This window comes from Taudactylus pleione, unplaced genomic scaffold, assembly GCF_031769625.1.
Source record: "Taudactylus pleione unplaced genomic scaffold, aTauple2 ptg001661l, whole genome shotgun sequence".
NCBI lineage: Eukaryota > Metazoa > Chordata > Amphibia > Anura > Myobatrachidae > Taudactylus > Taudactylus pleione.
In genome coordinates, this window is record NW_028286058.1 from 1,867,055 (window position 1) to 1,890,111 (window position 23,057).

The window sequence follows — 23,057 nt, forward strand, 5'->3', positions numbered from 1 at the left end:
TCCAGCTGCAAGCCCTAATGAGCCTGTTACCAGGCTGAAAGGCCCAAAACCTGGAGTGGCCTGTGGATGGAGCCCTCCCTCTCCTCACATCCACACCCCCAGGACCCAAACCGGCTTTTCTCTAAAGCCGACATTTCTAGTCTGTTTTTTCCAAACAGACTTCTCCTGAGGGTTTCAGAACACATATGACAGGAACCTAGGACATACATAGAAGCCATTCCACACTTCTCCAGTGCTTCTATCACAATATGTACAGAGTGTGCCAATTTATACACCTCCAAACTCCATTACAGTTCTTGTGAAGCCAGCACATCTCCCAACAGTGTTAAATAAGCCCCACTCTAAAACACGTAATTCACACTCTCTTTGGGGACCACAAATTATGTCCATTCTGTCGAACAATGTACTTTTCTCAGTAACAAACCTCTTGAGTGGTGGGTGTTTGGACTATGCAAACTGCATGGTAAGTTTCTATCATTCCCCAATGCTCAATAGGCAACTTCAGCAATAGATTGCAGAAACCATGGACCTTTAGCTCTCTCTGCAAGATTCTCTTTCTGAATGACGACACTCATTTTCCCACCCTGTATCTTTTTGGTACTTGAGAACTTGCTTCATATTCGAATTTTAATAAAGATCTGCCGCTCGTGATTTTTCCTGCACTTCCACCACAATTATTTATGTTTTTCTTGGTACAGCAGCTAAGAGCAACTCCCGGACCCCAGCTTTCTGCAGGAACTGCTGGATGAGACATCACAGCACTGTATGCACACAGAGAATTATTGTTTTATCCTATGAGAGAATTAGTTTACCACAATCCAATAAAACGTTACCAGAACTCTGCATGAGCAGCGTGATTAAAATGTAATATTCTAGAGATTAATAGTGAAGATTAGAGAGGGGAAATCTCCCATATTCCCGTACCCTGAGGCAATAATTTGTATTTATTTTCCCATTTACAACACAGATAAATTACCTAGCTACATTACACAGCCTCCGCACCCAGAGACAACTTCCTAACCCAGCAACTCTCATTTAGTAGAATAAACACAAATATTGGGCACACGCTGAATGATTTCATCTGTCGGTTTTGTTATTTAGGTTCAATAGGTCTGAAATTACATAGGTGTCTTTTCATTATCACTTAGGGGTATATTTATTAAAGTGAGAATTTTTAGAAGTGGCGATATTGCCCATAGCAACCAATCAGATTCTAGCTACTGTCTTCTAGAAGGCGCTAGTTAAATGTTAAGTAGTTAGTAAATATAACCCTTAATTTCTACAAAAGCAGATAAGAATTTAAATTTTTACCTACTTTTGGAGAAATTAAAGCTGGCCATACACGGTGTGACATGCACAGCGCGCCACGATGGGGGATCCGACGTCCGACATATCAGGCAGTATGCGATCGGGTTGCTGACCGCCCAATATGCCAGCTCCCCCCTCCCCCACCCGCATAGCACTGCATGGGATCACACATCGCATCCCCAGATCGACTGAACCTGCAGTAAGAACTGGCGGTGCGATGTACGACCCCACCTGTGCGCGCTCTATGCAATATCATGCCCATACACGGTACGATAGAGCAGCCAAATCGTACCAATCCGTCGGATCGGCTGCTTTATCGCACCGTGTATGGGCACCTTAAGTTTTGGGGCAATTCATCATAAAGGTAAGCAGGAGAGAACACAGATAGCTTACCTTCCTCTCCCATTGTGGCCCGCTGTCCCCATATACTAGTATCACAGATATCTCCTACTTACCTTCCTCTGGCGGAATGGCCACTGTCCCCATACACTAGTATTTACAGATATCTCCTACTTACCTTCCTCTGGCGGAATGGCCACTGTCCCCATACACTAGTATTTACAGATATGTCTTGCTAACCTTCCTCTGGCAGAATAGCCCGCTGTCCCCATACACTAGTATCACATATATCTCCTGCTTACCTTCCTCTCCCGGAATGGCCGCTGTCCCCATACACTAGTATCACAGATATCTCCTGCTTACCTTCCTCTGGCGGAATGGCCGCTGTCCCCATACACTAGTATCACAGATATCTCCTGCTTACCTTTATCTCCCGGAATAGCCCGCTGTCCCCATACACTAGTATCACAGATATCTCCTGCTTACCTTCCTCTCCCGGAATGTCCCGCTGTCCCCATACACTAGTATCACAGATATCTCCTGCTTACCTTCCTCTCCCGGAATGTCCCGCTGTCCCCATACACTAGTATCACAGATATCTCCTGCTTACCTTCCTCTCCCGGAATAGCCCGCTGTCCTCATACACTAGTATCACAGATATCCCCTGCTTACCTTCCTCTCCCATTGCGGCCCGCTGTCTCTATACACTAGTATGGGGACCTAAATTCATCAAGCTCAAAAAATACAATATTTTCGAAGCTTGACTGCAGGAGCATTTGCCATCTTCAGATGGCGTTTGCTCCTGCAAACCCCGCCTTCCCTATGGGAAGGAGTCTCGGGTTGTGAAGAGGGGTCCTTTCAGATCCCTCTGCTCCTGTCCGGCTCCTTCCGCCAGATACCAGGGCTTTTGTGTGCAGACGCACTAGCACTGCCGAGTCACAGGGTTACTAACAGTTAGCCAGCGGTTCTCACCGTTGACTTCAATGGTGGGAGCCGTTCATTGGCTGAGAGAGGCGGGGGCTGACCACTGTCAGCCAATGAACACTCAGACATGGCACTTCAAAGGGTAATGCCGCATCTGAGCCCGTCATTCGGGAGGTACCATCCTTCGAGGATGGTACTGAGTTCGTGGGTCAGTTTTGTCATTTTGCGAAGATTAAGGATGCCTACAGGAGAAGGGGACCGGTCCAGGTAATGTAGTTGAGTATGCATGAGTGTGTATGTATGTATTAAATGTATACTGTCACGGTGTGTGTGTGTTGACTTTTTTTTAACATTTCTTTACAGGTGAACTACAGGTACCAGTGGGCCCTTAATGCCCCGCATGCTGGTACTTGTGGTTCTCCAAGTACCAGCATACGGAGGAGGCTTGCTGGGACCTGCAGTTCTACTTGTAAAGACAATGTTTACACTTCTCTTTTTACACTACACTTTTACACTATCAACCCGGCACCCACTGCCCAGGGGTGCCGGGGATAGTCACAGGCTATCGGCCGAGTCCTGGAGTGCCATGGAGAGGTGGACCCCTTTATTGGGGGGATCCCCAACTCCCCAGGTCTGGGCTGACTAGCGGTCAGGGGTAATGTTTCGGTGATCAGGTTTCCCTGGCTGTGACATTATCCCCCCTGCTAGAAAGGGTCAGGTGCTTGTTGTGGAAATTACAGGGGAACCCTACGCTTTTTCCCCCCTGTAATTTCAGAACCAGTACCGGATCAGAGCCTGGTGCTGGTTGCGCTAAGTACAGGGGAACCCTACGCAATTTTCCCCTGTATTTACACAACCAGGACTGGCTATGCAAAGCCCGGGGCTGGTTGTGCTTTTAGTGGGGGACTCCACGTCATTTTTTTTTTAAATAAACACTTAACAAGCATTTTTTACAGTAAGATACATGCATGCACCTCACTGTTGTATGCATGCATCTGTGTCAATCAGACCTGCTCATGCTAAAATTGAAAGCATGAAGCAAGTCTATTCATTTGGGGATTTGAAGGTCGATTTGTACATGTGCATTCAAAATCAAACTTCAAATCACTGTTCAAAATCGAACCAAATTGAATTTGTATTAGAAAATGCTTCTAAAATAAAATTTTAGTAAATGTGGGATATGATGAGGGATTTGTACAATCGATTTGATTCGAATATGAGGTGAGCTAAATCGAATATCAAATCGAATGTAAAAACGAACTTTGAAAAATATACCCGATAATGTCCACACAGTTAAAATGCTTTAAACCACATTACTAGCATGTTGGCATTCTGTGTTCGACTTTCCTCTGTCCACATTCTTAGTGCCGACATTCAAACTATCGACACTACATACGGACCCCGTTATTTACATGCCTCCATAATACAGTATGAAAAAGCAAAGATGCACGTTTCATGGCTCAGACGGGGATGTAGTTATGAGACCGTGGCCGTGATGCCGCCAGTCTCAATACCGACAAGAAAATCCAGACAAGGGACTTAAGATAGGCGTTGAAATACCGACACCTATCTTAATCCCGACGCTGGAACGCCGAAGGACGCCAGCCCGAACGTTATCGTTAGCCGCGGGAAGGCGGAGGTTTATTGAGCGTAGCGGGGTTAGGTTTTGGAAGGGGTTAGGCACCCCTGGGGGAGAGGGTTAAGCACCCCCGGGCGGATGTTAGGGTTAGGCACCCCCTGGGAGTGTTAGATTTAGGGTGTGATAAGGGGGGGTTAGGGTTAGGCACCCCCAGGGGGGAGGTTAAGGTTAGGCACCACTAAGGGCGGGTTAGAGGGTGGAGTGGGGTAGGGATAGGGTACTTACCTGCCCTGTTGGGATCTTCTCCCTTCGGGCTGCCGGCGTCGGGATATGAACCTGTGGCTATTCAGCCGCCGGGACTTCATACCCATTCCGCTCAGACTCCCTGGTTACAGCCAACACCACATTTTTCTACCTCTTCAGCATTACAAAATATTTCTTTTTGGGGCTATTTGATAAATAGGCCACTAAAACGCATCTATATTAAGGTATCAGGGAGCTGACACACAGCAGACAGGAAGATAAAACGTCTACGCTGAACAAAACACTGTTCAAATAGGCGCTCAGGGGTCTCATCAAAGTTGAACGTGCGCCAGTTGACCTTGCAGCTCTTCACACTGCACCCGCTACGGAGTCTACACTAGTACGAGTGATATAGAGTTGGACGCATTTCAGCTGCATCTCCGCATGTTACTAAAGGGGAATAATTGGGATGTAACAGGTGGTTAACACACTACTCCAGAAAGGGTGCGCTGACGGAACTGCGGGCTGTGCAGATTTGTATGGAAGCGTAAATGCTCCTTTTTCCAGACATATCTTCTGCACTTCGCATAGGGCTGTTTATTAATCATTGTAAACCTCATTCTCATGCAATGGGCACATTTGCCCTAAACAATAACACACGGGTTGGCTGTTATTAGACCAGACACTGTTTGGAGACAATAGAGGCATTCTCACTACGGTCTTTGCATCAAACTCAATGATGCACGGATGGAACGCGGGGAGGGGAGGGGGAGGCTCTGCTGGAACTGGGCAGGGTCTGTGTACTTTCACTCAGCATGCCATGTGATAATGCCCTTTTGTTCATTCAAGAAAGAAAGAAAAAAGTACAGATAACATAAAACCAGGTCTCCACTACACTTAGGCAGAGGATCTCTGGACTTATTCATTTTTTAATAAGTGATTTTATACAGTGCTCACATATTCTGCAGCGCCTTACAGAGAATATGTAACCATTCATACCAGTCCCTACCACTGTGGAGCTTACTATCTGCATTCCCCATCACATAAACATACGTATTATGGATAGATTTGTCAGAAGCCAAGTAACTAAGCTCTATTTTTGTCTTTGGAGCGGATTGGTATGGGATGCCGACGCTCGGTCAAAATCCAACAGGGTTAGGATACCAACACCCATCGGTCGGTATCCTAACCTTCCCCATCCCTACCCCTCTCAGGTGCCTAAACCTAACCTCCCTCCCTAATGCCAAAACCTAACTTCTGCCTCCCCAGTGCCTAAACCTGACCCTCCCCCCTTAATGCCTAACGCTAACCCTCCCCCTAGTGCCTAATCCTAACCCTCTTCCTAACCCCGCTACTTACCGCCAGGATTCCGGCGTCGGTATGAAACTGGAGCACCAATAGGAAGCCCACACAAACACTGAGAGAACATACAAACTCTTCACACACAGCACCCTGGAACCAAACTCCATCCCCAGCACTGGACAGCAATGCAGACCACCAATTTGTGGACCAGGCAGTGCACAGCTGAGGAGCAAATGACATTCCAGCCGTGGCTGAATTACAACTCCCATAATGCCCAGCCAGGCAGCCACTTTTAAACGGCAGAGAACAGACAGAATGAATAAAGAGATGTCCTACCCCAGCGTCCTTTCCTGTACTCCATTGCCTGGCAGAGAGCTGATCAGAGACTGACGGGTGCTTTCCAGAGGAACAATCTGCCTGGAATGAAGGTGTGCTCACCGCTGTGCGTACCTTAACTGCTGTACATTAATGCACAGCTACTCGACCCTGCCCAGGTCACATTATGTGTGCCAGCAATCAGGACATCCACACCCTGTGATACACAATAGGTGTATGTACATAAGTCAGTTGCCATGTGCTGTTAACACCATCCACAGTGTTTACATATCAGGATTAACAATTAGGGGAAGGTGCGAGAGACATACGGACAAGCCTGCATTCGCTTCCTGGTGTATGGTGTATAGCTGCGCATAAACTAGAGCAGCTCCCAGGATCCTCCAGTCTATAAAAGGCCCAATCTCACTGGCACAGAAACTCATCTGTTATGTAACAAGTAATTAGTGCAATTGGGACAACCCTGGAACGGGCTAATAGTACAGTAACTGTCTCACTGCCACAGGACATAACCCAGCTGCTGAATAAACACATCTATAGGTATAATTGTCAGTCTACACAGACTTAAAATAGACCTGCACATACACTGACTCATTTATGAAGATGTTCGGCCCAGGTTGCATTGTTAAATTTAAATAGAGCCTCCTGTTCCCCGATAATTATTACTAGGATATGTGAACTCGGATGCATACGTATTACGTGACACCAAAATCTTCTTTCATCATCAGGACAGGAGCCTTAAATCGCTGCCTTGTTGTGAATTTGTAATACTTGTAGCAGCAATTAAACATACTGAAATACTCTGTGCTACTGTGCGACATTTAAATGCCTATTTGGTTACAGGCTGTTCTGAAGGTGGGTACACATTGGAAGATATTTAGAGTGATCGGTCCGATATATTGTCAAAATCGCCTAATGTGTACAATGTTCTCCCCAGAAAATTTTTCCAGCTGGGTGGCATCAAGAAGTAGCCGGGTGGGGGCCTTCACAATTATGCGCGCGCCGGGAAAGGGGTATCTCCTTTACCACTCCAGCCTGACAAGTCTCAGGCTGCTCCCCCATTGGCTCTCAGTGAAAAGTGCCCATTATGCAGTGCCCCCTGTAGTTATCCCCATATGCAGTGCCCCCTGTATTTGTGCCCTTTATACAGTGCTCCCTTTAGTTTTCCCCTTTAAGCAATGCCCCCTGTAGTTTTGCTTTGCCCTTATGCAGTGCCCCCAGGCTGAAGTAGTGCCCCTATGTAGTGCCCCCTGACTGGTCCCTTATATAGTGCCCCGAGGCTTAAATAGTGCCCCCAGACTGGCCCCTTATGCAGTGACCCCAGGCTTAAATAGTGTTCCTTATGCAGCACCCCCAGGTTTAAATAGTGCCCCTTAGGCAGTGCCCCCAGACTGGTCCCGGTCCCTGCCCCAGCCCAGAACTTACCTTAACTGCATGCCGCTTGCGCTCCCACTCCCACTGCCTTGCTCTGATTGGATCTAGCTAGATCCAGCAGGCACGCGGGGCAGGCTCCTCACGTTGCGGGTGACGTTATGACGTCACCAGCGCACTGCATCACTGGGAACACTTGCCTCTGAAGCGATCGGAGGCTTCTTTAGCCTCCGGTCACTTCAGAGGCTAGCGTTCCACACCAGGGGTCGGCGGGGAAAGTGCCGAGCGGTAGGCTGTTTCTGCCGGGCGACGCATCCGCAGAAAACTGCCTGGGGAGAACATTGGTGTACGCTCTTTGTTGCGCTCCCGTTTGGTTGTCAGTCGTGTCGTCAGGTCGGCCCTACATGCATATAGGGCGGTGGTGCACCAGATCGTCTAATGTGTACCGGCCGCCCGATATGTCGGCTCGTCGCCCGTGCGGCCACCCGTCGCATTGCTGGGGGCACATATCGTCTAATGTGTACCCAGCTTTAGCTTCATCTCTTGGATTGTCCTAGTATATTAATAAAATAAATAGTCAATGCTCTTAAAATTTCAAATACTGGGCCCCATATAATAATGAGCGACATGCTTGTTATCCCTCGTTACTAATCTTCAGTGGCGCTCCGTCCAATCAGCTCCTGTCATGTGTTTGAAAAATGACAGTTAGAAGCTGGTTGGTTGGAGAACCCTTTAAGATTAGCAACGAGTGATAACAAGGATATCACTCGGTATTAAATAGGGCCCGCTGTTCCATATCGCCCAACTGTGGCGATTTAGGTGAGAAAGTACCACGGCTTGGGACTTTTTGTCCCAATATCAGGACAGTTGGGAGTTTGTGTCCCAGTAACGCATGCCCCATCAATGCCCCGTGTAGCAGCAGCAGCAGATCCGAAATAGCTCTGCAGTATTGGTTTTAGGAGTGATGAAGGCGGCAGAGAAGTTCCAGTGTTTTGACAGGGGCTAGGCATGCCGTAATGTATTATGGCCGCACGCCACCTAGGGGGAGAGTGATAAAGTGGAGCGAGATAAAGTGCCAACCAATCAGCCGCTAACTGCCATTTCACAGGCTGTGTTTGAAAAATGGCAGCAGCAGATTTGTTGGGACTTTATCTCCATCCAAGGCTTAGTAAATAGGTGCCACAGCCTGTTAAGTGATAGTTAGGAGCTGATTGGTTGGTACTTTAACTCTCTCCACTTTATCACTCACCAAAGCTTAGTACTCTGTATATGATAAAGATAAAGAAATGACATGCTTAGCATATTTAGCTGGAAATAGGTAAAAGAAACAAGTCTGCTATACAATATGTTACATTGGCATTAATGCTGCTTTAGAGATGCAGGATGGATTTTCACAGAAATATAGCACCTGGCAGTGAACAACTAATTTTGTGAGTTAACAAACCTGTTCCGACTTCCTAGGAAAAGTAAATAGTACAGGTGACTGTGTCTGATTTAAGTTTAGACACATTCTGGTGTGTTGGGGTAAATTACAAGCTGTGACACATTAGTCACACAGATACTCATGCCCAGACTGACACAGTCCTGCTCCAGAGAGAGTACATTATTACACCACGCCAGTGATCAAAAGCCTGATACAAGTCTAATTGCTGCATACAAGCCTGAGGATGACTTCATTCAGGGAACAATCTGCATTGTATATGACACTTGCTACCTTCAGTGGGAGAAAGACATCTGTGAGGGGACACACTGTGCAAAAGTGTAAACATCACATTGATGTGCAACATACTACCACAGTATTATACTACCCCTTTCATTATAGTAACGTTTTCCGGTTCTTCTCATAAAATACAGCTCGGAGAGGAGGTCAGGGTTAGATTGCGGGAGGAGAGGTCAGGGGTAGACTGCAGGAGAAGAGGATAGAGTTAGACTGCGGGAGGGGAGGTCAGGGTTAGACTGCGGGAGGGGAGGTCAGGGTTAGACTGCGGGAGAGGAGTTCAGGGTTAGACTGCGGGAGGGGAGGTCAGGGTTAGACTGCAGGAGAAGAAGAGGATAGAGTTAGACTGCGGGAGGGGAGGTCACGGTTAGACTGCGGGAGTGGAGGTCATGGTTAGACTGCGAGAGGGGAGGTCAGGGTTAGACTGTGGGAGTGGAGGATAGAGTTAGAGTGCAGGAGGGGAGGTCAGGGTTAGACTGCGGGAGGGGAGGATAGAATTAGACTGCGGGAGGGGAGGATAGAATTAGACTGCGGGAGTGGAGGTCAGGGTTAGACTGCTGGAGGAGAGGTAAGGGTTAGACTGCGGGAGGGGAGGATAGGGTTAGACTGCGGGAGGGGAGGTCAGGGTTAGAACGCGGGAGGGGAGGTTAGGGTTAGACTGCGGGAGGGGAGGTCACGGTTAGACTGCGGGAGTGGAGGTCACGGTTAGACTGCGGGAGGGGAGGTCAGGGTTAGACTGCGGGAGGGGAGGTCAGGGTTAGACTGCGGGAGGGGAGGTCAGGGTTAGACTGCGGGAGGGGAGGTCAGGGTTAGACTGCGGGAGAAGAGGATAGAGATAGACTGCAGAGGGAAGGTCAGGGTTAGACTGCGGGAGGGGAGGTCAGGGTTAGACTGCGGGAGGGGAGGTCAGGGTTAGACTGCGGGAAGGGAGGATAGAGTTAGACTGCGGGAGAGGAGGTCAGGGTTAGACTGCGGAAGCTGAGGTCAGGGTTAGACTGCGGGAGGGGAGGTTAGGGTTAGACTGCGGGAGGGGAGGATAGAGTTAGACTGCAGGAGGGGAGGTCAGGGTTAGACTAGGAGAGGGGAGGTCAGGGTTAGACTACGGGAGGGGAGGTCAGGGTTAGACTACGGGAGGGGAGGATAGAATTAGACTGCGGGAGAGGAGGTCAGGGTTAGACTGCGGGAGTGGAGGATAGGGTTAGACTAGGAGAGGGGAGGATAGGGTTAGACTGCGATAGGGGAGGTCAGGGTTAGACTGCCGGAGGGGAGGTCAGGGTTAGACTACGGGAGGGGAGGTCAGGGTTAGACTACGGGAGGGGAGGATAGAGTTAGACTGCGGGAGAGGAGGTCAGGGTTAGACTGCGGGAGTGGAGGATAGGGTTAGACTAGGAGAGGGGAGGATAGGATTAGACTGCGATAAGGGAGGTCAGGGTTAGACTGCGGGAGGGGAGGTTAGGGTTAGACTGCGGGAGTGGAGGTCAGGGTCAGACTGCGGGAGGGGAGGTCAGGGTTAGACTGTGGGAGGGGAGGTCAGGGTTAGACTGTGGGAGTGGAGGATAGAGTTAGAGTGCAGGAGGGGAGGTCAGGGTTAGACTGCGGGAGGGGAGGATAGAATTAGACTGCGGGAGGGGAGGATAGAATTAGACTGCGGGAGTGGAGGTCAGGGTTAGACTGCTGGAGGAGAGGTAAGGGTTAGACTGCGGGAGGGGAGGATAGGGTTAGACTGCGGGAGGGGAGGTCAGGGTTAGAACGCGGGAGGGGAGGTTAGGGTTAGACTGCGGGAGGGGAGGTCACGGTTAGACTGCGGGAGTGGAGGTCACGGTTAGACTGCGGGAGGGGAGGTCAGGGTTAGACTGCGGGAGGGGAGGTCAGGGTTAGACTGCGGGAGGGGAGGTCAGGGTTAGACTGCGGGAGGGGAGGTCAGGGTTAGACTGCGGGAGAAGAGGATAGAGATAGACTGCAGAGGGAAGGTCAGGGTTAGACTGCGGGAGGGGAGGTCAGGGTTAGACTGCGGGAGGGGAGGTCAGGGTTAGACTGCGGGAAGGGAGGATAGAGTTAGACTGCGGGAGAGGAGGTCAGGGTTAGACTGCGGAAGCTGAGGTCAGGGTTAGACTGCGGGAGGGGAGGTTAGGGTTAGACTGCGGGAGGGGAGGATAGAGTTAGACTGCAGGAGGGGAGGTCAGGGTTAGACTAGGAGAGGGGAGGTCAGGGTTAGACTACGGGAGGGGAGGTCAGGGTTAGACTACGGGAGGGGAGGATAGAATTAGACTGCGGGAGAGGAGGTCAGGGTTAGACTGCGGGAGTGGAGGATAGGGTTAGACTAGGAGAGGGGAGGATAGGGTTAGACTGCGATAGGGGAGGTCAGGGTTAGACTGCCGGAGGGGAGGTCAGGGTTAGACTACGGGAGGGGAGGTCAGGGTTAGACTACGGGAGGGGAGGATAGAGTTAGACTGCGGGAGAGGAGGTCAGGGTTAGACTGCGGGAGTGGAGGATAGGGTTAGACTAGGAGAGGGGAGGATAGGATTAGACTGCGATAAGGGAGGTCAGGGTTAGACTGCGGGAGGGGAGGTTAGGGTTAGACTGCGGGAGTGGAGGTCAGGGTCAGACTGCGGGAGGGGAGGTCAGGGTTAGACTGTGGGAGGGGAGGTCAGGGTTAGACTGCGGGAGGGGAGGTCAGGGTTAGACTGTGGGAGGGGAGGTCAGGGTTAGACTGCGGGAGGGGAGGTCAGGGTTAGACTGTGGGAGGGGAGGTCAGGGTTAGACTGCGGGAGGGGAGGTCAGGGTTAGACTGCGGGAGGGGAGGATAGGGTTAGACTGCGGGAGGGGAGGTCAGGGTTAGAACGCGGGAGGGGAGGATAGAGTTAGACTGCAGGAGGGGAGGTCAGGGTTAGACTGCAGGAGGAGAGGTCAGGGTTAGACTGCGGGAGGGGAGGATAGAGTTAGACTGCGTGAGGGGAGGTCAGGGTTAGACTGCATGAGGGGAGGATAGGGTTAGACTGCGGGAGGGGAGGTCAGGGCTAGACTGTGAGAGGGGAGGATAGAGCTAGACTGCGGGAGGGGAGGTCAGGGTTACACTGCGGGAGGGGAGGATAGAGTTAGCAACAGAACATGCCCCTTTCCAGGATCAAAAAATAAGGACTATTGGGAGGTACAAATTATTATAACATAGCACGGACCTGAGAAGCACGCAACTTTGGTAAACTTCTGTACGCCGTACACAATCAGTGGTCCATATTTACTTAATATCAAAATCGGGAGCCGTTCCTGGGCCCTGGAAAAGTAGGCAAGCCTCCAGGCTGGCTGCGGACCCCCCACGATTTCTAGACAAACCCCTGACTCAGAATCACCCGGAGACATGCAAAGATGCATACGTTTCACTTGCGCACATGTGCAGTTTGCTGAAACTCACTAGATGCGGCCACACTCGTACCTCCGTGCGACTGATAATCAGGTCCAATGTTAATATCCTCAATAAGAAGCCTGGGATCAGGGCCGTAGCTAGCTACCGATACCAGCACTCCCGTATGCGCCAGTGCATTTTTGCGTACACACAGTAACGTATGCGCCATAGGGGTTTTCAGAATATTTTGCACATGTGCAGTAGCAAATAATCGCTCAACTGCACAAACATTTGCATTGCGCACACTGACGTGCACCTCTGCTGTTACCAAGCAAATATCAATATATAAGTATGAATTTAGGGTAAATATCAGTACATACTGTATGACTTAGATGTACAGTAGATTCCACATACATTGCAGCATCATTATACACATGCTGGCTGGATATATATGTGTGCATTTCCATATGAATCTCTACTTTTACAATACGCCACCATAATCTTTTGCACTATCCAATGTCAGCAAATAGCCACAGGTATCGTATGTACTAAAAACCACAAAGATGTTTATAAACAAAATGACAACCCTCATAGCAGAGCTGGAAGCTGGAATAATGTAGCACCTTCCTGGTATTACATAACGCACTGCAGTACTGTAGTTATGTGCACGAGGGGAGCAGTGTGTAATTCCTCTCCGCTGCCTGGATGCAGGCACCCAGATAACTATCACAGAACATAGGCTATCTGGCCATATCTCAGCATACTAAGGTAATATGTGAGGACAGATGTCCCTATAAGGCTTGTACTGCCATTGCCCCCGTGTTATTCAGCCATAGTCTCAGAATACATGGGTTGCCATGGAAACAGCCTGACGAGAAGGTCCTGACCTAGCTTGGGAAGCAAATAATCAGTTTAAAATCCAGAGAAATATTTGGAAAAATTGCTTTACGGGCAACAATTCCAGTTTCCATGACAGTATATAAATACTTCAAAGGCTTAGTAACCCTTGGAAGTGAAGACTTTCCAATAAAATACTTTGGACTAAAATACATTAATATATAAATAAAAAGGTTTTGATCCCTTACAACAAATGGCACAACAGTTCCACGGCCTTTTGGTATTGTATCACTGTAATCCTATGGCATCAGTGGCAGCTGGAGGCACGGGCTAGCAGGGCCGTCGCCCAGAGCGCCATAGCCTGAAGCCCTGCGGCCTGCCTGAACATTAACAGGAGACACGGTCTGTCAGTGTGTGCACCACAACCTGCCCGGCTCCAGAAAAACCCACCAATCGCTGATGTTATTAGTATACGCTCAGGGGGAGAGAGCGGGGGAGGGAAGTGGCAACAGCGCTGCACAGGACGGCACTGGGCACTGAGAAGCCTAGCGCCGGCCCTGAGTACAATGTCAGGGGTCTATTTACTACAGCAGGGCCGCAACTAGGGGGGGGGCAAGAGGTGCATGTGCACCGGGTGGGTATTGCGGGGGGGTGAAAAAAGCTGACTCAGCCATCCGGCGGCCATCCGAAAATGGCCGCCGCCAAGGAGGAGACAAATGCTAGAGGTCCTTACTGGACCTCTAGTGTCTGTCTCCTCCTTGGCGGTGGCCATTTTTGGATGGTCATTTTCAGCAGATTCCATGAGGACTAGCCGTCCGCATGGACTCTGCTGAAAACGGCCATCCAAAAATGGCAGCCGCCAAGGAAGAGACAGATGCTAGAAGTCCTACTGGACCTCTAGTGTCTGTTAGCAGAGCGCAATGCACACAGCATTCCCGGAAGTGCCGGGAACGCTGGCGCTGCCGGGAGAAGATGCTGAAAGCTGCATATTCTCCCGTGAAATCCCCTTGCAACGAGCATAAACCCCCTGGAAACGAGCATAAACCCCCCTGGAAACGAGCATGTAACCCCTGACAACGAGCATGAAACCCCTGGCAACGAGCATGGCACCCCTGGTAACGAACATGGCACCCCTGGTAACGAGCATAAATCCCATGCAACGAGCATAAAACCCCATGGCAACAAGCATAAAACCCCATGGCAACGAGCATAAAACCCCATGGCAATGAGCATGTAACCCCCTGGCAACGAGCATGGCACCCCTGGCAACGAGCATGAAACCCCCATGGCAACAAGCATGTAACCCCTGGCAATGAGCATAAACCCCCTTGTAACGAGCAGGTAATTTTAAAGTCCTTAGAAGTCTTATTGTGGGATATAAAATGGTGTTGGGCAAATATGTAAGTAGCACTTTGGTAATAGGCATTACAGTGTGTGGAATAATGTGTAATGGGCATTATCGTGTGTGGAATAATGTAAGTCACTATACCAGGGACGTCTGAGTAGTGCACTGCCTTATGGAGGAGCAAGGACAAAATCCAGGTACAAGAAGGGAGGGGGCGCAAAATTGCTGCCTTGCACCGGGTGACGGATATCCTAGTTTCGGCCCTGACTACAGGCCCTGCTTAAGGGCACGTTCGACCAGTGCCTTTGAACAGGAGCACCACCCCATAGAGGGCGCACCCCTCCCAACCATTTCCCGATTTCATCGGGACAGTCTGGCGGGCGGTCGGGAGGTTGGGCCCCGGAGAAGAGGAATGGATGTCGCACGGTAGAGGGCTGGGGGCAGCCCAGCTACTGACATAGTGCTGGGCTCGCCCCCAGCCTGATGTTAACAGGAGTCGTGCCATACGGGCACGCCCCCAAATGATGTCATTTATGGAGCGTGGCCTGTGGTAATTAGACCACGCCCCCATTTCCACGCAGGTAACGGGTTCCTGAGTTCGTCCTGCAGAGGGCGCGGCTCCCCCTGAAGCCGGCCCTGATTTACAAAGCCTTGGATGGAGATAAAGTGGACGGAGATATAAAGTACCAGCCAATCAGCTCCAAACTGGAATTTTTCAAACACAGCCTGTGATATGGCAGTTAGGAGCTGATTGGCTGGTACTTTATCTCCGTCCACTTTATTTCCATTGAAGGCTTAGTAAATAGACCCCACAGTCTCTAGAAAATAAACTTTTGGCGAGGGGGATACAAGTGGACAGGTCAGGTGTATTTTTGGAATCGGTATGTAATACCGCCGGCCGCATGGCCGGCAGTTCGAATCCTGGCAGCGTCAGGCCGACAGAGGAACAGAACCCGGCAGCGGCAGTCCGACAACGCTGCAAATCCCGATCGTCCCCAGGTAAGTACTAACCTAACCTATCCCCCTAACCCTCCCTTAGGGGTGCCTAACCCTAATCCCCCCTCTAAGTGCCTAACCCTAACCGCCCCCTTCCCCGCTGCCTAAACCTAAGTCCCCCGGGGGGGGTGCCTAACCTTAACCTCCCGGGGGGTGCCTAACCCTAAGTCCCCCCCGGTAGCCCTAAACCTAACCCCCCTCGTGCGGCTGTCCGATTGGGATGCCGGGCGCCGGTCTCTCGGCGTCTGTAAAATGACCGGCGTCTACATCTAGACGCCGGTCATTTCACCCTCGCTGGGATATGACAGTCGGGAAGCCGGCTGTCAGTATAATGTCAGCCGGCTTCCCGATTGCATCCCGTATTTTTACTACTGCCCTTTATCTCTATAGCGATCACGTTTCCAGCACCGCTGTACATTCAGAGAACATTTGTTAATTTACTGAATATCTGTCCCTGAACCAGGGGATTGTCCCAGCCACAAACACAGACACCATTGTAATTGATCTAGAAGCCAAAAGCTTATCACCAGAGCAGTAACTACCGGTTAGCCAGAATGACAATCCACGTAGTTTAACCCCTGCCGGGGAAGGCTCCCCACAGATTACCCCAGCCTTACCTTTTGCTCCAAGCTCCTGGCTCTGAACAGAGGGCCTGATTGGATTAAATGATGATATTTATGGAGATCGAGCGATTGTTTACCATTGCGCATGCGTGTAAGCCGCCCTGCGCACGTGCAAAGACTGAATTGCGATTACTCACTCAGGGCAGGATGTACTAAGCATCACATCAGCAATGCCGTACATACCGGCCATTATCGGGTATACACCGGGGATCATATCACCGGTATGTACCTAAAAATTTGCAAAGGACAGCTCTCCCGGTAAGAGGCGAAGTACCAGAATACATTGCAATCCGGTGCTTAGTACATATGAGAAATGCAGTAAACCCCCCCAAATTTTATTTTTTGGGAATATTACCACACTTCTGCCCTTAGTACATCCCGTCCACAAAGAAGATTCACTCGCAAATTGAGTAACAGGTGGTCAGCATTTGGGGGAGGGAACGGGGGCTGGTTAGAGAAACGCAGGCGTATGAGACCGTTTAAACACTGTTTTCTGGGTCGTCCATAAATAGCTATTGCGTCCTTTCTGGCAGCAGGGGAACCCTCTGTGTGCCTGGAGACCGGCTGTGTATGCGGCATGTTATGGTGGGTACACAGGGCCTGATTCAGAGCCGCTCGTAAGCGGCCGCTCGTTTGCTCCGAGCGATGTTTGCCCAACTGCGCATGCGTACGGATTTTTAATACGCATGCGCGAACCAGTCAGTGCGGCCGAAAATTGTTTGTTCGCTAAATAGCGAATGCCTGCTATTTTGAGTGACAGGAGGAGGCGTATGTGGGTGGTGACAGGGGAAGGTGCTTGAAAACGGGAAGTGGAGATCCGAACGCAGGCGTGCTTAAAGGTCAAAACGGGCGTTTTAAGGGTGTGCATAATTAATACAGCAGCGTCATTGACCACGTCACTGGGTTATTTTATAGCCAGAACTGCTCGCAAGATTGTGGTAGCAAAAACCAACCACAAGAATAGCGAGCAGTTCGTACGCTGGTCGATGTACTCGATTAATATAATAAATAGCGGACATGACGTAGGATGCGAGCGGCCAGGGGGCGTATTTTTCCAAAAAACGACCACAAGTTTTGTTCGCTCGTTCAGACCTAGAGGCGTGAACAGACCGCAAAGAGCGAACGGTTCATTTGAATAGCCACCCCTATTTTCTGGACGAACGACCGCAAATAGCGTCCGGCTCTGAATCAGGCCCACACTACACGATATGCTCCCTGAGCAATATCGTGTAGTGTGTCCCCGGCAGGCTGTGCTCAATGTCGTTCATGACATTGAGCACAGCCGCTGAACGATATCATTAACGATATCGTTCAGCGCCGGGCTCTCTCCCCCATTCCCTGACATGCAGCAACCTGACGAGATCGTCAGGTTGGCCTGCATGTCAGCCCGATGAACGATGATGACGAACGACCCGCGGGAACGCGTGTCGTCGTCATCGTTCATCTTTTTGGTGTTAAAAATGGACGATAAAGTGGACGACTGAACGATAACGATATCGTTATCGTTCAGTCGTCCACTTTATCGCCCAGTGTGTACGCACCATTAGACTTACTCAGAAGGCTGATGGCCGCCGGATCTGCGTTCCATATTTCCAATGTTTCCAGCTTTGTGCATGAACGGCGGATGTCAGATGCTGTCAGTGGGCGTCTCTAAGCACTGGACGCCCTGTGTCACAAAGCCTCTATAATGCTGTGGCACAGAAACGTGGCACATGCGTAACATCATGACATTGCAACACAGCTGAGCAAGTCTCTGCTGCCTAGCAATATGATTTTTACACCATGGGAGTAAACCAAATAAACTGCAGGAAACCCCACGCGAATATGGGCAGCACATACAAACTCCAGACAGATAGCACTTAGGTCGGAAAAGGACCCAAAACTATGGCTGCGGATATTTAAATTATTCATTATCCACCCTAAACAAATAGAAAATAAAGAGCCAACATACTGTATTTAACTAATTTCTTGCTCCTGTATCAGATGCGATCCACCATCTTTTTATTTTCGCAAGTAATATTTTATTGAAAATTTTTCAGAATGTATTTACTAATATAAACAAAAAATATAAAAAATATATCAAAATCAATACATAGAATATCAAATATAAAATACAAGTCACACTGGCAAAAATCTCTTCAAGAGAGATGTTACCACATGAATTTGGAAACCTAAGCATGACCGTAATATATTAGCCAAAACAGAAAATGAGAAATTGATATAGACATAAAATACACATTCTATAATATTTAATAGAAAATTATGGGCATAAGAAAATATAAAGAAAAACATAAAAAAAAAACAAGAACAAAAAAAGAAAAAAAGGAAAGCTAAACAAGAGAGAAAAAGATATGAATTAGGGAGGGTAGAGGAGGGGTTGCCTCTGGGGGCTATGACGCAAAATGCTAAGACTTATAAAGCAAAACAGGAATCAGGTCACACGTGTCATGGTTTTATATTTGTCAGATCACCCCAGATCAATGTGTACGTCTGAAATTTATCAGGAGAAGACATAATAATGTCATCCATGGATCTGTACATCTCAATCCTTCGAAACCAGTCAGAAAGAGTTGGGGGGAGGTAGACTTCCAGCACACGGGGATAACAGCCTTGGCTGCACTATTAAGGTACTTCAATAACAATTTTTTTATACAGATAATGGTGAGTTATGAAGGTTTAGAAGCCAAAACTCTGGGCCATCAGGGACATCTGAGCCCAATAGATCACGAGCTATCGAGATCACATCGTCCCAAAAAAACCTTAACACAGGACAGGACCACCATATGTGGAGGGTGGTTCCTAAATCTTTTCCACATCGCCAACAACATTCTGGTACCCCAGGATACATTTTGGATAAAATGGATGGACATCTATACCATCTGGACAAGACTTTAAAATGAGTCTCAAGGGTAAGGATATTGGTGGAGCTACTCCATGATTTCTCAAATATAGACCTCCACTGAGGAGCATTGATGTCCATTGAATGTTCCTCTCCCAAGCTTTAGTGAAATTTGGCAATGTAGAAAAATTATTTTCAATTAAGAATTTGTAGAGAATTTACAATGTATGGGAGGACAGGGACCGGCAGTCCACCATCTTAATGAAGCAAGCGCTGGGTAAATGAACATTCATTATCTACACCAGAGAGATCTCTCTTCTCTTTATTACTGTTGCATAACAGCCCTAGCTGGGGCATAACTAGGTATTTGAAGGCCCCATAGCAAAAGTGTGTAAGGGCCCCTATGTGCCACCCAATGGTGCAAAATGTATATAACACATGTAACTCTGACATGGAACATGGGCCCCCCTCAGCTCTGGGCCCTATAGCAGTTGCACCCCTTGTACCTATGGTAGTTACACCTTATCATTCTGCTGTAAGGTAGAGCTTAGACACACTTAACAACGCCACGACTAAGGCATGCTTTGCCGGAGTCTAATTTTGTTACACTGCTGTAGAGTAGTCGATTTATGGTTTTAATTGAAAGAAAAAAAAATAGTAAAAATGTTAGGGGTCGATGTTTTACACCAAAGTTAAATACGTTAATCAAGAAATGCTAAAATCTAATTTCACGCTTTACACACAAATCCTGTTTTTCCTCAAATAACCCATCCGCGAGATCACATCCCATAATAACATTGGGTACATGAGGTGATGGGAGAGATGTTGTGCACAGGTCTTCAGTCACATTTTAAGAAAAGTGTATATACTGTATCACATATATCAAGCTACGGCCGGATACAGCAAGAATCGCAACTGTGATTACGCACGCAATCGTCCGATTGTTGCGTACTGCGCATGTATCACTGTGCGAGTGCACTTCACTGCGATCGGGACTGCGATCACAGTGGCTACACAGACCCATCGCAGAGTGATTGACAGGAAGTTCCATTTGTAGGTGGTGACGACGGGGTGTCCGCGAAACGCAGGCGTGCCAGTGTTTGAACACAGGGCCTGATTCAGACCCGGTCGCAAGTGCTGAGCGCTCGCAACCAGGTCGATGGTGGCCCAGAGCGCATGCGCACGATGGAGCCAGCTCCGTCGTGCACATGCGCGAGACCCGGATAGCGATGGGCAATGTGTCGCTCCGGGTCTCGCACCAAAGAGGGCGTGCTGTTGATGTTGAGTGACAGCACGCCCCCTTTGGTGGGCGGGCCGGGGGGGGGGGGTGGCTGCCCAAACGGATGCGTTCCCATGTGAACGCCTACCGTTTGGGGTCAGCCTCACTGACATCACGAGTGATGTCAGTGGAGAGATTCCGACTGTTAAGAGCCGTAATCTCTCTGGGGCTTGCGGCAACGAGACCCTACCATGAGGGTCTCGTCGCAAGCCCGATGGTCGCGATGGTCTTGACCATCGCGACCATCTTCCTGGCCACTCGCTATAGCTGTGGGTGGTCACCCACAGCTATGCGAGCGGCCAGGAGGCCGTTCTAAAAAGACAAAAGACCGGCCCTGATTCAGAGCGAGCGCTCTGTAAGAACGACCGGCTCTGAATCAGGGCCACTGTTGCAGGGGTGTGCATAAATGATCTACTGCGATGCCAGACGCAACCTGAGCTCTCATTGCGTGCAGGAAGGTTAGCAATTCCTGAGTAAGGTCAGTCCTTGTGCAAGTGTGCGAGGCCTGCTCCAGCAGGAGCCGCGCCCTGTGCAGCCAGGGACCTGGACGCCCCAAACCTCGCAGGTGACTGGAAAGGGGCGTGGCTTAATTTCCATAGACTACGCCTCCTAAATGACGCTATTTGGGGGCGTGCCCATATGGCACGCCTCCTATTTAATGTCAGGCTGGGGCCGAGCCCAACCTTACGTCAGTAGCTGGGCTGCCCCAAACTCTCTCCCGTGCACTGACAGGGTACCATGCGCCATTCTTCTTCTCCGGAGCCCTAGCCCCTAGCCTAGTTGGGCACCTCCACCACACAGCCGTGGCGTTGGAGGTGCCCATCCTACCGACCACCCGCAGGACACTTTGTCCTGCGGTTGAAACAGCGGGGCAGTGCCCGAAAAACGGGACTGTCTTGCTGAAATCGGGAATGGCTGGGAGGGGTGCACCCTCTATAGGGACCACACTGATCGAACATGCCTCGAGCCGACCCTGCAAGTGTGCGTGAGGCTGTGATTGCACTCGATATTTCCGATGGTTTCGCAGTCTTGCTACAGATGAGTCCTCATACATCTAGCCTCCTTGCACGTGAAACAGCCCTTCTAAAAGTCGCACGAAAGATGCCCAGCACTACCGAGGCACACGGAGCTCCCGCATTATGTGTGGCGCGACTTGTAGCGCATGGAGGATACATGTATGTGGACACATCTAAGTATTACGGATGTGTGTAAGGTGAGGGGGCGTCCCTATGTTGTGATATGACGGCATAGCGATCGCAGAGGATTAGCATATGATCGCGAGTCCGGAGGTACTGTGAGTGCAGCATATAGCTTCACTTACATCACATAGTAATTTGATAATTACGTCGACCCCAATATATACCTTACAACATTATAGATCCCTTAAAAAGGACAACTCGAGGGCCGTGGCCTACCATGGAGGGGGTGTGGCCTAGTGTGGAGAGGCATGGCCTACCATGAAGGGTGTGTGGCCTAGTGTGGAGAGGCGTGGCCTACCATGGAGGGTGTGTGGCCTAGTGTGGAGAGGCGTGGCCTCACCACACAGACCCCTGTTCTGTCACTCTGGGGGCGTGCCTACCACTCCCAGAGATGCTGACCCCCAGCGAGCATGCACAGCAGTGTGTGCTCCCCCCAACTTCCCCCCCACACCGTTGGACATTGCGGCCCGTGGGCAGGATGGCAGGACAGTCCCAAAGAAACAGGACTATCACGCCCAAAGCGGGACAGTAGGGAGGTATGCCAATATATTTTATGGAACATACCTGTTTTACACTGTTGGATACACAATAATCTACAATGTATCAGGGAGGCTATAATGCTTTGTTTACTTACTTGCCAGGTAGCTCTTATAGCCAGCATAAGCCTGGAATGATCTATTCACAAATGTACAGAATATGAACTAATGGATTTAAATCTGAAGCCATTTGATACAATAGAGTAGTCACTGAAGAAGTTAAGTTAAGCCGATAAGGATACTACAGGAAATTCCAGTTTTCAGGTTGCTTAAAGGAAGCAAATTGCTGGTAGTTGCCTCGCTAAGACGGTCCAGGTATGACCATAGTATTTTTGAATAGAGTGCAGTGACTTTATAGAGCCTGAAGGTGTCACTGATGCTATAAATGTCTATGGAGAGCATGTAAAGGTATAATACACATTATATGGAATCCATGGCACTTAGGGTTTTATAAAATAAGGGGGGGGGGGGTTGCATAATTTGGACCATCAGAGTGGGTGTAAACGAAGTATCTGCACGAAAGTGAAAGCCGGGTACACATTACCTGCCCGCCAATACGACTACCGATGGTACGACGGCGTGATATATCGGGTGGTCCGTACACACTGAACGATCCGGTGTCTGACAGCCCGATACATGCACAGCCGATGGAACCTCCCCGATGTCGCTGTGTGTGAGCGCGCATAGCGGATGCACACTAGATGATCCGGACGATATGCCGTTCCAATTTGCCATATCATCCGAGAAATCGTCTTGTGTGTACCCAGCATTGAAGGTGTGCCGTGGGTGTGCAAGTGGTATTGTGGGATATTAAGAGTTAAGGATACAAAGAGATCCATCTGATGTCTTGCGCCAGGGGTGGGGCTGGTACAAATAATGGTGATGACAGCTGCATTCAAAAGCAGATGGGTATAAGAGGACACGCCCGGTCTTACATTTGGGCATGC

At 49.5% G+C, this 23,057-nt stretch overlaps 1 protein-coding gene across 3 annotated transcripts in view; it reads right to left on the reverse strand.

Annotated features, from left to right (window-relative positions):
* CLMN (calmin) overlaps window positions 1–23,057 on the reverse strand; it is a 222,509-nt gene that overhangs the window by 172,029 nt on the left and 27,423 nt on the right. The window contains exon 1 of one of the 3 annotated variants that reach the window (XM_088464351.1): window positions 6,146–6,189. The exons of 1 other annotated variant lie outside the window; for it this stretch is intronic. Coding sequence is in view for 1 of the 2 variants with exons in the window: in XM_088464350.1 (XP_088320476.1) it covers window positions 6,032–6,056 (25 nt within the window). In the remaining variant the exon portion in view is untranslated. Of the gene's footprint in view, window positions 1–6,031; window positions 6,094–6,145; window positions 6,190–23,057 lie in introns of those variants that run through there. One more of the 3 variants, XM_088464350.1, reaches the window with a different exon arrangement.